Source organism: Scyliorhinus canicula, chromosome 9 (genome assembly GCF_902713615.1).
Source record: "Scyliorhinus canicula chromosome 9, sScyCan1.1, whole genome shotgun sequence".
Classification (NCBI taxonomy): domain Eukaryota; kingdom Metazoa; phylum Chordata; class Chondrichthyes; order Carcharhiniformes; family Scyliorhinidae; genus Scyliorhinus; species Scyliorhinus canicula.
This window is the reverse complement of record NC_052154.1, coordinates 120,427,760-120,441,728: the sequence shown is the minus strand read 5'-3', so window position 1 is coordinate 120,441,728 and position 13,969 is coordinate 120,427,760. Positions and strand designations below refer to the sequence as shown.

Here is a 13,969-nt window from a genome sequence, read left to right as displayed (position 1 = left end):
CCCATTTTAATTCCCCTGGCTTCCTGTGACTCCAGAGTGAAAATGTGGGGTGGGGGGAGGGGGGGGGGGGGGGGGGGGGGGGCATTCAAGAGTTGTTGAGCAGGGTGGGGGGATGGGGCGAGGAGTGGGGAAGGTGTGAAGTGGGAAGAGACTTTAATTGTTTAGTGTAGAGGATTTAGGAACTTAGCTTTGGGTTAGTTCTTTTTCATAAATGTAGAGTACCCAATTCATTTTTTCCAATTAAGGGCCAATTTAGCGTGGCCAATCCACCTAACTGCACATCTTTGGGTTGTGGGGGCGAAACCCATGCAAACACGGGGTAGAATGTGCAAACTCCACACAGACAGTGACCCAGAGCCGGGATCGAACCTGGGACGTCAGCTTTGGGTTAGTTGATGAGAAGGCAGGGTTTCTACAAAAATAAAACGAACACCTATCTATTCACAGGCTTTTTTTTTCAAGCCGCAATCAGGCCTCAGAGAGCATTAGGCCATCAACAGAAATAAAATGCATGGATTTAAGGAGGGTTTGCAACTGACAGAAATCAGTTTGAGCTCCAGGGCAGCTATTGCACAGAGCTCGTGGCCACAAATCTTGCCTCGTGACTTCACCCGTGGTTTGGGAAGCCCGGTGTTGTGGTGATCTTTGTGAGGTGTTTCCAGGATGGAAGGCGTAGTGATCACAAAGATACACAAAGCTGTTTTGAAGAACTAAACTAATTTTATTAACACTACTAAATTTGAGTTCTACACTTATTCTGAATAGCAGACATGTAACAATTAAACTACACTCACTAACACTATCTTTATCTACTAATTATAACGATTATATCTTTATAACTAACTCTGCAACACACTATGAATCTTATCTTCTTCAGCTCCAGTCTAAACTCCTCCCCATAGTTTAAGAGCCAGTGCAATTTATAGCACTGTCTCTTAGCTCCCTCTAGTGGCCAGGTTTAACATAACATTAACTCTTCACATGCTGTACATTTGTATAATGTCACAGGTATTAGAAACTATTTGAAACAGATCAACTTTAGCAGAGCAACTGTACCAGTTATGAACTGATCTACATGCAATAAGGGTTTATTTATCCTTATTAATCTCATCCGATTTTTCCAAGAAAATTAACTTCTGGAAGTGTCAAGTGGTCATGTGACACCTTCACCTCCCTTTCTTGTCTCAAATAGGTCACAAAGAAATATTATGCATGGAGACATTACTGAATATAATGGCTTACAACTGTAGAGTTCAGTTATGAATGCTTAGCACATTCTGATTACAAAGGGGGCTGGATTCTCCGTCGGCAGAATCCTCCGTTTCACCGGCAGTGCTCTCACGCCCGTGACTTTCCCGACGTCATGGGAGTACCCACAATGGGAAGCCCCATTGGCCAGCTGCCGGGGTGGAGATTCCCGCTGCCAGCGAGGTTGCGCCGCACCAGAAAATGGGTACGGCGGGGCAGAGAATCTCGCGCAGATGTTTCCTGTCATGGGCAAGGTTACCCTTTCAGGACAGAAATAAGGGGAAATGTTTTCTCTCAGAAGGCTCTCTGATGTTGGAACTCTCTGTCTCAGAAGGTGATAGAGGCAAGTCATTGAATATTTATAAGGTGGAGGTAGATAAGGAAGGCAAGGAAATCAAAGGGGGTAGCTGGGAATGTGGAATTAGAAACACAAACAAATCAGCCATGATCTTATTGGTGCGGAGCTGGCTCAAGGGGCCGAGTGACCTAATTTATCTGTTCCATTCCCTCCATGCACTCTTTTTAAGGAGCTGTTGACTCATTTACCTTAAATTATACTTTTATAGTTAATAGAAGCAGCCTCATGTAGATCTGGATTACCCAGAACACTTTCCATTGTGGATTCTTCTTGGAATAAAGTAGAAGATTTGCACTGAAGCAAAAAGCTGCAGATGCTGGGAAACTGGGGCGAAATGCTCCGACCCCAAGCAAGGTCGGAGAATCGCCCGGGGCCACCGTAAATCCCGCCCCCGCCGTGGCAGAAATTCTCCGCCACCCGGGAATTGGCGGGGGCGGGAATCACGCCACGTCGAGCGGCGAGGCCCCTGCGGCGATTCTCCGGCCCGCGAATTGGCCGAAGTCCTGCCGCTGGGAGGCCTCTCCCGCCGCCGAGGTTTGAACCACCTCTGGTGGCGGCGGGTTCGGCGGTGTGAGTGGGCCCCTGGGGTCCTGGGGGGGGGGGGGGCGCGGGCCGATCGGACCCCGGGGGGTGCCCCCACGGTGGCCAGGCCCGCGATCGAGCCCTACCGATCGGCGGGCGGGCCAGTACCGTGGGAGCACTCCTTCTCTTCCACCGAAGCCATGGCCATGGCGGAGGCAGAAGAGAATCCCCCAGAGCGCATGCGCCAGTGGTGACTGGCACATCGGCAGATTGTGTGGCAAATCCTGCCCCCTGCCTGACCTACTGAGTATTTCCAGGTTTTTCTGTTTTCAGTTCAGGGGCGGCATTCTCCTCTACCCGACGGGGCTGGGGGTCCCGGTGTAAGGGAGTGGCGCCAACCACTCCGGCGTCGGGCCTCCCAAAAGGTGCGGAATTCTCCGCATGTTCGGGGGCTAGGCCCACGCCGTAGCGGTTGGCACCACACCGCCTGGCGCCAAAACCGGCACCAGCGGCCTTCCAGGCCCACCGCCCGGCGCTGGGCTGGCCGAAAGGCCTTCGCCGGTTCGCGCATGCGCCGGTGGTGACGTCAGTGGCAGCTGGTGCCGGTTTTGGCGCCAGGCGGTGTGGTGCCAACCGCTACGGCGTGGGCCTAGCCCCCGAACATGCGGAGAATTCCGCACCTTTGGGGAGGCCCGACGCCGGAGTGGTTGGCGCCACTCCCTTACACCGGGACCCCCAGCCCCGCCGGGTAGAGGAGAATGCCGCCCCTGAACTGAAAACAGAAAAACCAGGAAATACTCAGTAGGTCAGGCAGGGGGCAGGATTTGCCACACAATCTGCCGATGTGCTTTATAATGGAGTTTCCTGGTGAATACACCCCTCACTGATGTGAAACTCAATGCGGGGATGTGCCTTTGGTGGGACCAGAAGATCTCGCTGGTGGGAACGGCTGAAAAGTTCTGGCCACCATCTTTGGAGAGAGAAACAGCGTTTCAGTGGCACAGTAGCACAGTGATTAGCACTGTTGCTTCACAGCGCCAGAATCCCAGGTTCGATTCTCACTTGGGCCACTGCTTGTGCCGAGTCCGAACATTCTCTCCGTGTCAGCGTGGGCTTCCTCCGGGTGCTCCGGGTTCCTCCCACAAGTCCCCAAAGATGCAGGGCGCGATTCTCCGCTCCCCACGCCGGGTGGGAGAATCGCGGGAGGGCCCCCTGACAAAATTCGCGCCCCCCTCGACTCTCTCTCCCCCCGCGCCCCCTGCTCGGAAGAATCGCCGCTTGTCACGGCGAACGGCGATTCTCCGACCCCCATGGGCCGAGCAGCCTGCCGTTCACGGCCGTTTCACGACGGCAGCAAACACACCTGGTCGCTGCCGTCGTGAAACGGGAGTGAGAAGCCTGTTTGGGGCTTGTAGGTGGCCTAGAAAGGAAAGAGCACCACGACTGTGCTCGGGAGGGGACAGGCGTCCAAATTGGACGCACTATTTCTTCTCTGCCGCCCCGCAAGATCAAGCCGCCACATCTTGCGGGGCGGCTGAGGGGAAAGACGGCCACCGCGCATGCGCAGCTGACGTTATTAGGCACGCAGGCCGCGTCATTCTCGGCGCGATGCACACTTGGGATCAGGCTGGACAATTATGGAATAGCCAACGAGGGAATTTTAGAGGACTCCCAACACCTGTAAACTGGCCAGTGGAGGAGTGTAAAATTCTGCTCCATTACTTTATTTGAAGAGCTCTCTCACAGATATCCTGGATAATATTTACACCTTATCTGTTATTATTGCAGTTTGTGAGGATTGCTGTGCAGATTACCAGCTATGTTTTCTGTAGGCTGGGGGGTAAGAGGCAGGATTTTAAATAATAGGGGAGGCCAATATTACAGTGTGCCCTTGAAATCTCAGGCCCAGCTGTCTTTTGATTGGAGCTTTGTAAATAGAACCAACTCCCTCTTCAGGGTCCAAAGTCCCCTGCAAAGGCCGAGATTTACGGAGCGCCGCTCCTAGCCCCACCGGGAGTGGAGAATAGGGGGCGAGGAGCGGGCTCTGAGGCCGTCGTGAAACTCGGCCGAGTTCACGACGGTCCTCCCGATTGTTCCCGGGAGCGGAGAATTCCGCCCGTGCTGTTTGGTAATTTGGACATAAAGAGTGAGTTGTTTGTGATCCAGGCCAAGGGGCAGGAGGAGAGACTGAAAGAGCTGCCGCTCAGGATGGTAGAGTAAAGTTTTCGTTACCTGGGTATACAGGTGGCCAGGAAATGGGATGCCCTGCACAGGCTCAACCTGACCCGGTTGGTGGAGCAAATGGAAGGGGATTTTAAAGTTGGGACATGCTATTACTGTCACTGGCAGGGAGGGTGCAGACCGTGAAAATGACTGCCCTCCACAGATTTTTGTTTGTCTTTCAGTGCCTCCCCATCTTCATCCCTCAGGCCTTTTTTAAGCGGGTGAGTGGGATCATTTTGGGCTTTCTGTGGGTGAATAAGACCCCGCGAGTAAGGAGATCACTGTTGGAGCGCAGTTGGGGTGGGGGGGGGGGGGGGGGGGGGGGGGGGGTTTGGCGCTGCCGAACTTTAACAACTACTACTTGGAGGCCAATATAGCTATGATTAGGAAGTGGGCGATGGGGGATGGGGGGGGGGGGGGGGGGGACGGCGTGGGAGCAGCTGGAGGCAGCGTCATGTAAAGGTTCTAGTCTGGGAGCTTTGATAACGGCTCCTTTGCCGGTCTCGCCGACCCGTTACTCCACACGTTCGGTGGTGGTGGCGACCCTGCGGATCTGGGGACAGTGGAGAAGGCGCAAGAAGGTGGAGGAAGCATCGGTCTGGGCCCCGATATGTAACAACCACAGGTTTGTCCCGGGTAGGATGGATGGTGGGTTCCAGAGCTGGCAGAGGGCAGGCATCAGAAGGATGGGAGATCTGTTCATAGACGGAAGCTTGCCCAGTTTGAAGGCGCTAGAGGACAAATTTAACCTGCCGCCGGGAAATGCCTTTAAATATCTGCAAGTACAAGCCTTCCTGAAAAAACAGTTAGTGGCCTTTCCGACGCTGCCGCCACTGAGAATACAGTTCAGCATGGTCTCCGGCACCTGGGCGGGGGAGGGAAAGGTGTCAGATATCTACCAGGACCTACAGGAGGTGGAGGAAACCCCGGTGGAGGAGTTCAAGGGCAAGCGGGAGGAGGAGCTAGGTGATGAGTTGGAAGTGGGTCTGTGGGCAGAGGTCCTGGGCAGGGTTAATTCCTCCTCATCATGTGCCAGGCTCATTCTAATTCAATTTAAGGTGGTCCACCCGGGGGGGGGGGGGGGGTCATTTGGGCATTCTGATTTTTCCCTCTGTGTACCTGGGCAGACACTGGAATGTGGTGACTAGGGGCTTTTCACAATAACTACATTGCAGTGTTAATATAAACTTACTTGTGACAATGAAGATCATTATTATTATTAACATTTCAGGTAAATGACCCCTCATGAGAAGATTTGTACCTTGCCATGTTTCTTGCCAAATCCAAAAAACTCAACTTCTCCAACAGTGTAAATGGATTCCTTTTTAATGGACTCTTTAACATTGCGACCATTGTATTTTTTCTCTCTGATCAGTACCTCTCCTGCAGCCTCTCTTTGGTCCTTGTGAGGATGTAGATGCCAGCAAGCACTCTCTCCACTAAAAGATACAATGTACAATGTAGGTAATAAAAACAAAAAAGTCTGGAATTACTCAGCCGGTGTGGCAGCATCTGTGGGGAGAGAAACAGAGTTAACGTTTCGAGCCAGTAGGACATTCCTTCAGAGCTGTTATTTATAGGTAAACTAAAGCTGCCAAATTTAGTTTTTGTGCCAAGGTTGGGTTCCTTCATTTTATCACGAGCTTATAATTGGAAATATTGCTTTCATGAGGCGATGCTGAGGTTTAAAGGGAGCTTATATCACTGACCAGGGGCTGGATTCTCTGCTGCCGGGATTCTCCGTTTTGCCGGCGCCTGGGGGTTTCCCGATGACGTGAGGCTGCTCCATAATGGGAAACCCCATTGACCGGCCGGCGTAATGGAGAATCCCGCCAGCGGGTCGGGGCAGAAATGTGGCACGGCGGGGCGGAAAATCCCGCCCTCAGTCTAAAATGAGAGGTTTTAAAGAGCGCTGTTATTTTTAAACTTGATACCATGAATCCTTTTAGTTTTGGTCATTTGAGTGTCTGAAACACATGGAGGACCATGTGTAAAAATATCCACAGCAGAAGCTTCCCACCATTTCTTCAGCCAAGAACAGACTCTCCAGTTGGGTTTTGTCTTAAAGGTTTATCTGGAGCAACGTGGAAAGAATTCCAGTCCCCAATGACGGCCTACCTTCCTAGGTTCACAAACATTCGCTGTGTCCTGGAGTCCAACAAAAATCCCTAGTTCAGGTGTCATTGGGCTGGTTTTGTTCTGGATCTAAAAGTTTGATTTTGGCTCGATAAAAATCTGGGGCGAGATTCTCGCATTCGGCAGCAGAGTGTCCACGCCGTTGGAAATGCCGTCGCGTTTCACGACGGCGTGAACGAGCCGCTGAGAGTACCAATTCTGGCCCCTACAGGGGCCAGCATGGCGCTGGAGCAGAAGCAGAGAATCGTGTGCCAGCGTCGGGCAGCATGGCACGATTGCAGGGATTCTCCGGCCCGGATGGGCTCAAAATGGCTCAAAAGCCATTTAGAATTGTGAAATATTGCAGAAAGCTGTCCCCAGGCCCATGCTGACTCTCTCTTTGTCCCGGACCTTTCCCAAAACACCTTTAATATATTATGCTAATAGTGTTCTCTAAAACAAGTGGCAATGTTGTATTTATCCCCTCTTGAGTGGAAGTATTAGTGTTGTTGACGTAGTGAAAGACACTCCAGAGCTACATTCCATTCTTTCAGAGCTGTTCAGTTGCTGCAATCTGCAGTGTAGTTTCATCCATAGTTTGGGCATAGTCATGAAGTGAATTAAGGGCTGCTTACTTTACCCTGTGAACCATCAATTTCTGTGTTGACTTGTCACCAACCTTCTACCTTTCACATCCTCCACATCCGTTCTTTTCCAACCCATCATCAATGAAGGGTGGAATTTTCCACCAGCTGGATTTTTCCCTCCCACCGAAATCAATGGACTCTTAAATGGCTGGCCACATTTTCCAGCCCCAACCTCTCCATCTCTTCCTATCCTTGATGTGATAGCCAAAGAGAAGCACACCAAGGGTTTGCATAAATCCATCTATTTTCACATTATTAACAGGAACTACTACAGCTGAAATTGTGGATTGTGGCTACTTTGCAGCTGTTTAGGAGAGTGGGAGGTTCTCGGTGTAAATACTGATTGGCAATGGATAATCATTGGACCAAGTAACTTCAGTAATCATATCAAAGGTATGAGCAGTGTGCTAGCAATAGAGAGAGTGATTGGAAAAGTTTAATTTTCATGGTTCTAACAGAAACCTATTGTACAACAGCAGTCTATCCTAAGATGCAGTCACTCAAATTCAACTCACTGTTATGAGATTAGTCAATTAAGTAACCCCAGCATTGGGCTGGATTTTAACAGGGTGCCGCAGTCTTTGCACCTGCCCCCACCCTCCCCCACTACCCTGATTAAAAGGTCAGTGGGAAGCATGATCCTGACTGCCACCCCACAGCACTTTAAAGGTGTAGACAGCATTCATTAATTTAAGATGAGACCTCTGCCCTTATCTTTAGAGGAAGTCCTGCCTGCCAGTCTGATTGAACAGCAGTTCTAGCAGTAATGGTGACTGCTGTGTTATAGTTAAGGAGCCCAGACAAGTCTTGAGGTGTCACAGGAGCAGTCAATCTGTCCTGAAAGGGGTGTGGGGGCTGAGATCAAGAAGCCAGGGGAAGGACCTTGGGCGAGTATTGCTTCCAATGGGCCCAGGGGGCCCCACAAAGGAGGTCCCTCTGTCCAAAGTTTCCCACCATGATGTGGACCTTGCATGTTGTTGATAAAATACCAACGGGGTTGGGGTGCGGTTCTTTAGTGTCCATTAATTGGCCATTTAAGGGTCTCCAGAGGTGTAGGGACAGGTCAACGCTTCCCCAGCCCCCTGCAAAATTTTGGACAAGTCATGGGCATTCAGGTAGGCAGTGGGAAGGCCACCTATTGAATTTTACGTGCCATCCCTCCTTCAAACCTGCTGGCAAGGGAGCATAAAATTCAGCACATTGTGTGCAAAGGAAAAAGGCCAGTCAAATTGAAATATCCTTGTTTTAGAACCTGTTCTCAAACTGCTATTATAAAATACGTTTGTCTCATGTGTGTACGCTCACTTATGCACACAAGCTCTCCACACACATGTGCCCTCCTGAGTGCTTATACACACATGCATGCACACATAATAAGAAAACTAGCATTTTTCGTAGCATCAACCCATCAACAACAACAATAACTCAATGCCCTGCAGGATCTAGAAAGTGAATCTATATAAATAAGATGCAAAATAATTACCAGAGGATTTGCATTGTGCTGCAAATCAGGCAGGTGCATCACTTACAGAGGAAATAAATTTGCATCATTTTAGTTTGACTTCCATCATGTACTTTCCAACACAGGTTTAGGTTTACTAGATTCAGTGTTTTGAAAAAAAACATTTCATTTAGAATCCATAGAATCCCTACAGTGCAGAAGGAGGCCATTCAGCCCATCATGTCCGCACCAACCCTCTGAAAGAAGACCCTACCGAGGCCGACACCCCGCCCTATCCCCGTAACCACGGCTAATCTGCACATCTTTGGACACTAAGGGCAATTTAGTATGGCCAATCCACCTAACCTGCACTTCTTTGGACTTTGAGAGGAAACTGGAGCGCCAGGAGATGACCTGGGAGAATATGCAAATTCCACACAGACAGTCACCCAAGGCCAGAATTGAACCCGGGTCCCTGGCGCTGTGAAGCAGCAGTGCTAGCCACTGTGGAACCATGCTGTCCAAAACCTTTCCGACACAATCTCGGCTTTAAAACATAGTTATAAACACATAGAGTGATACTAAACTTAAATACATTGTTACAATCAGATGAGGAGGGAAAGAATGGCTTCCCTCTGTCCCCACTCCTTGTTTGACTGTCACAAAGCTTTTGTCAAAAGGATATACATGCCAATTCAGTGAGTGAATCCTGTGATCATAAAATAAGCAATCAGACATGTTTTCTTGAGTGTAAGAAAGCTGTTAGCTGCATTATAATTCACACAGTCCATGCAAGAATAATATACATACACACCACGTGACTTGGCTGATTTTGGTCCTCCTAGTTCCTTCGCTATGATTTTAAAGTGTAGCTGTTTCATTTGGCAATCCTTCTGAAGACAACAGTACAAAGTTGGTTTCCTTCATAAAGTGTCTGTCTGAAGCAGGGATAACCTTGGTACTCACAGGGTTGGCCCGTTCCATGACTGTAATCAAGTTGGGGTAACTCTCACGAGGACCATGAAGGATCGCTGATTGATCTCCCACGGGCTTTGTAGAATAAGGGTGCCAGTGGCGAGCGGGCAGAGGCCTACTCAGTTGGGGCTTGTTATTGGACCCTTTAAATGTAGCTCCCAGATTGGACCAGCAGTTCCCAAAAGTCCTGGGTTGGGAAGTTTGTTTTGTGTGCCATGTGAGCAGCCTTTTCAAAATTCCCTGATGACAACTCCAGTAAGAAACAAAGCAAAAAGAAAAACCTGGAAATGCTCTTGCTTGGAACACTCAATGCCTTAAGATGCAGACATGGAGGACTAGTCCAGTACGCCAAACACACGCACTACTTCTTCCATGCCAACTGCATAGAAAGGGATCCTTTTGACAGCAGATGGGACCCTGATGTTCAGCATTATAAAGCCTTTAACTTATCCTGTAGCCCCTGACAAACGTTCAATGAGCTTGTGGATCTAGTAAAGAAGCATTATAACCCAAAGCCATCAATAATTCCCCAGTGTTACCGATTCAACATGGCTGGGAGGATCCCTGGGAAACCCGTGACAGAATTCCTGGCTAGATTAAGGAAGATGGCTGAATACTCCGAGTTTGGCCCATCCCTGACCGAGATACGGCAAGACCGGCTTGTGTGTAGGATCAAAAATGTCACTGTACAAGAGCAATTGTTGGCAGGACCCACCCTAGACCTCAAAAGGGCTGTAGAATTAGCACTATCCTTGGAGAATGCCGAATAAGTGGCCCAAGAACTCCAAGGGGTGATAGACGGAGTGTTCTCGGGCTAGGTGGGGGGGGAGAACCTACAGACCGAAGTCAGCATTCTGAACGAACGCTCCCACATACCTCACTCATGTAATGGCCGCTAAATATTGCAAGACCAAAAAACGAATTTGCGCCGGCGAGATTTCAGAAGGTGATCTTCCCTAGCCAACCCTGATGATGCAATCAGGTTCACGCCCAAGAAGGACACAAATCTGATTTGTAACTATTTGAATCCATTATAATGTACTTCGTGAGGATAACGTCACATCTTCAGACCTCACTGAACCTTCCCACCCACCAGGCGTGATGTCACTGCGGCAAACTACTACTGCTTCAGGGCAGCATGGTAGCATAGTGGTTAGCACTGTGGCTTCACATATCCAGGGTCCCAGGTTCGATTCCCTGCTGGGTCACTGTCTGTGCGGAGTCTGCACGTTCTCCTCGTGTCTGTGTGGGTTTTTTCCGGGCACTCCGGTTTCCTCCCACAGTCCAAAGACGTGCAAGTTAGGTGGGTTGGCCACACTAAATTGCCCTTCATGTCCAAAAAGGCTAGATGGGGATATTGGGTTTGGGGGATAGGGTGGAAGTGAGGGTTTAAATGGGTCAGTGCAGACTCGATGTGCTGACTGGCCTCCTTCTGCATTGCATGTTCTATGTCCTATGCTTTTTAAAATCGGGAACCAGGATCCATGACCACTAAGAGGAAGCAAGGAGGTGAGCACCATTGTCTCCACCTAGCACTAGCGAGTCGAAGGGGACAAAGCCTGCTGGCCAGCTCCAGGGAGGAGGGCGCGGGGAGGGGGAATGTTGGGTGCAGTGGTCAATGTGGTAGATTCAAGATGGAGTCTGCAGGTCTTGGAGGTCCAACCAAAATGTAGTGCTTTGTTAATACTACAGGCTGCAATGTTACACTCCCTGTTTGCCCGTGCGAATGGCCGATGGTGGCATTGTTCTGATAAAGTGTCCCTGTCAGCAGCAAGGCTGCTTGTGAGGAAACACTAAAAATATTATGAATACACAACATTTCCTCCCCTTTTAAATCAAAGGTCCCTGACGCAATTAACAGTATAACATGAACGATCAATTAGCAACATGAACAATTAACAACAGTCAATACATCAGACGTTCCGGATGACTCAAAGCACCATGTCCATAACCTCTGACAATATTGGATCTCTTCTGGTATGCTTCTTCACTTGTCTACCTACTCAAAGTAGAAAATGTTTCCCCACATACTGCTGGTCGACAAACTATTTGGTAAGGGCAGTAGGGAGAGTCTATCTGCATTCCCATGAAGGTTTGACGAATGATACTGGATCATGTATGAGTGTGCTGACAAGAGCAATATCCACCTCTGCATCCTGTTCGCTGCCAGTGATGGAATCCCAGTATGAGATCCAAAATGAGTTATTATTTGACGATGATTTGTCAGTAAAATGAATTTCCTCCTTTAGCAACTTGAGGAAGCCTGCGCTAGTGAAACAAGGTCTTATTGAACTATCTACAATACTCGGCCCACAGCAGTAACTCTCTCCCAATCCAGTCCTTGTTGGGAAAACCAACAACTGTGGGCCCAGCTTTTATTTGTATTCTTTAACGAGCTCCAGCTAGGTAGCCTCTGCCCGCTACCTGGGAAGCTCGTACCCACGGGGAGATGGACAATTGCTTCCCTGTGGTCCTCATGGGGGCTATGGCACCCCTCCCCCCCCAGTGTCCGAACGTTCCTCTTCAGCCACCAACGGTGGGGGCCTTCTCTGCCACTCTACCCGAGACGCTGGGATACGGACTTGGCTGCGGGGTGGTTCCTGGCACGGAGGAACATCAATGCTGCTCGTTGGGTATCATACAGCGCGGGCTCCCGCTTCTTGAGGTACTCCAAATGCTTCTGCTGAACTCACCCCTGTATCCTAATTTTGTAGGACACCAGTCCTCGTCTCTCCAGCATGACACCTGGGAGCCAAAGCACCCCGTTTCCAAAGTTGAGGGCATAGACTGCATCTGGGTGAAACTTGCCCTGCGGTCATGGTGTAACTCCTGCGCCTCCTGCTGTACCTCCACTTTACTGCCGCAGTTCAGAAACATGAGGCTCAACCAGTTTCTAAGCTTTCGGCCCATCAGCAGCTCTGCAGGGTTGATTCTCATCATCAGGTGTGGCGTTGTGCAGTAGTTAAAAAAAGAACCATGCCAGGTTTGGAGTCCGTGGTTTGTTTTTTTATGCCCCTTTTGAAAGTCTGGACCACCCTTCCCACCAGGCCATTGGATGTAGGGTGTCAAATGCCGTTCCGTTTTGTAAACGTGGCCATCTACTCACTTGTGGTGGGCATCCCTCGTCCGTTACCAGGACCTCATGGATTCCATGGGTGCTAAACAAGCACCAGAGATTTTCTACCAGGGCCCTAGACATCTTTGAGACCATCTTGTACACGTCAAGCCACTTCGAGTGGGCATCTATGATGATGAGGAACATGGACCCCATGAAAGTCCCTGTTAAGTCTGTTAGCAGTCGCATCCATGGGCATTCCAGCCATTCCCATGGATGAAAGGATGCTGCTAATGAGAGCTTCTAATGCTCCTAGTATGCCGGCCAGCTGTGTATGACCTTCTCAATGTCCCCATCGACACAGGGCCACTAGACATAACTACAGGCCAACATCTTCAACTTAGAAGGTGCCCGGGTGCCACTGTGTAGGTCCATCAGCTGGGACTCCTGACCCTGAGATTAATAAGCAAGCGCCCCACAATATGTCACTTTCCTCCACGCTGAGCTCTGAGAGCTTCTGGAAAAAAGGCTTTAGGGCTACAGGAAGGGTCCCCTGCATTCCCCGCACAAAAGAATGTGGGGAGTTTCACCAATCTCGGAACCCACTGCGTCCATGCACGCACCTGAGTAGCCATCACTGGCAAGGTATCCATTAAATTAAGAGTTGAAACTACTCCATCCATCACTGGCGGGGATGGGGATCCCAGGGCAATGGTAGAGGACAGAGGGTCAGCATGGGCAATCTGCATACCCAGGTGGTGTTTAAACAAGTATTCATCCCAGACGAGTAGAAGTGCTCAATGCTGAATTCTAGTTGATATGATGGTTGGAAATCCCTAATCCTCCCTAAAAAGATTGAGCAGGGGCTTGTAGTCAGTTACAACAGAGAAGTGCCTCCCATAAATACATAGGTGGAATTTCTTGACTCCATATATTACCGCCAAGCCCTCCTTCTTGATTTGAGCTTATCATTGCTCAGAAACCACCAGGGTCCTCAAGGCAAAAGCAATGGGACATTCTGTACTGTTGGCCCATCTGTGGGTAAACATGCCCCAATGCCCTAGGAGGAGGCATTGCACGTTCGGATTAGTGGCTGAGCTGGATTATAGCGATTGAGGAGCTACGTGGATGACAGATGCTCTTTTACATCGGTGAATGTTTTGGCTTGTGAGGCACCCCAGACCACTTCCTGTCCTTCTTCAACAGTATGTGAAATGGAGCCATTGTTCCATTGTTGGTCAGGTTGGCAATGAACTTCCCAGGCCTAGGAACGACGGAGTTCAGCAGTGTTCTTCAGCGTTGGGCCCCTTTTATGGCCCGAATTTTATCTTCCACTTGGTGAAAACCATCCCTATCACTGTTTCCTCAGTAAGTTACCGCTCTAG

At 49.8% G+C, this 13,969-nt stretch overlaps 1 protein-coding gene across 1 annotated transcript in view; it reads right to left on the bottom strand.

Moving 5' to 3' along the window:
- trpm5 (transient receptor potential cation channel, subfamily M, member 5) overlaps nt 1–13,969 on the bottom strand; it is a 140,945-nt gene that overhangs the window by 88,445 nt on the left and 38,531 nt on the right. Inside the window, exon 3 of the mRNA XM_038807462.1 lies at nt 5,613–5,790. Coding sequence (XP_038663390.1) covers nt 5,613–5,790 — 178 coding nt within the window. The remainder of the gene's footprint in view (nt 1–5,612; nt 5,791–13,969) is intronic.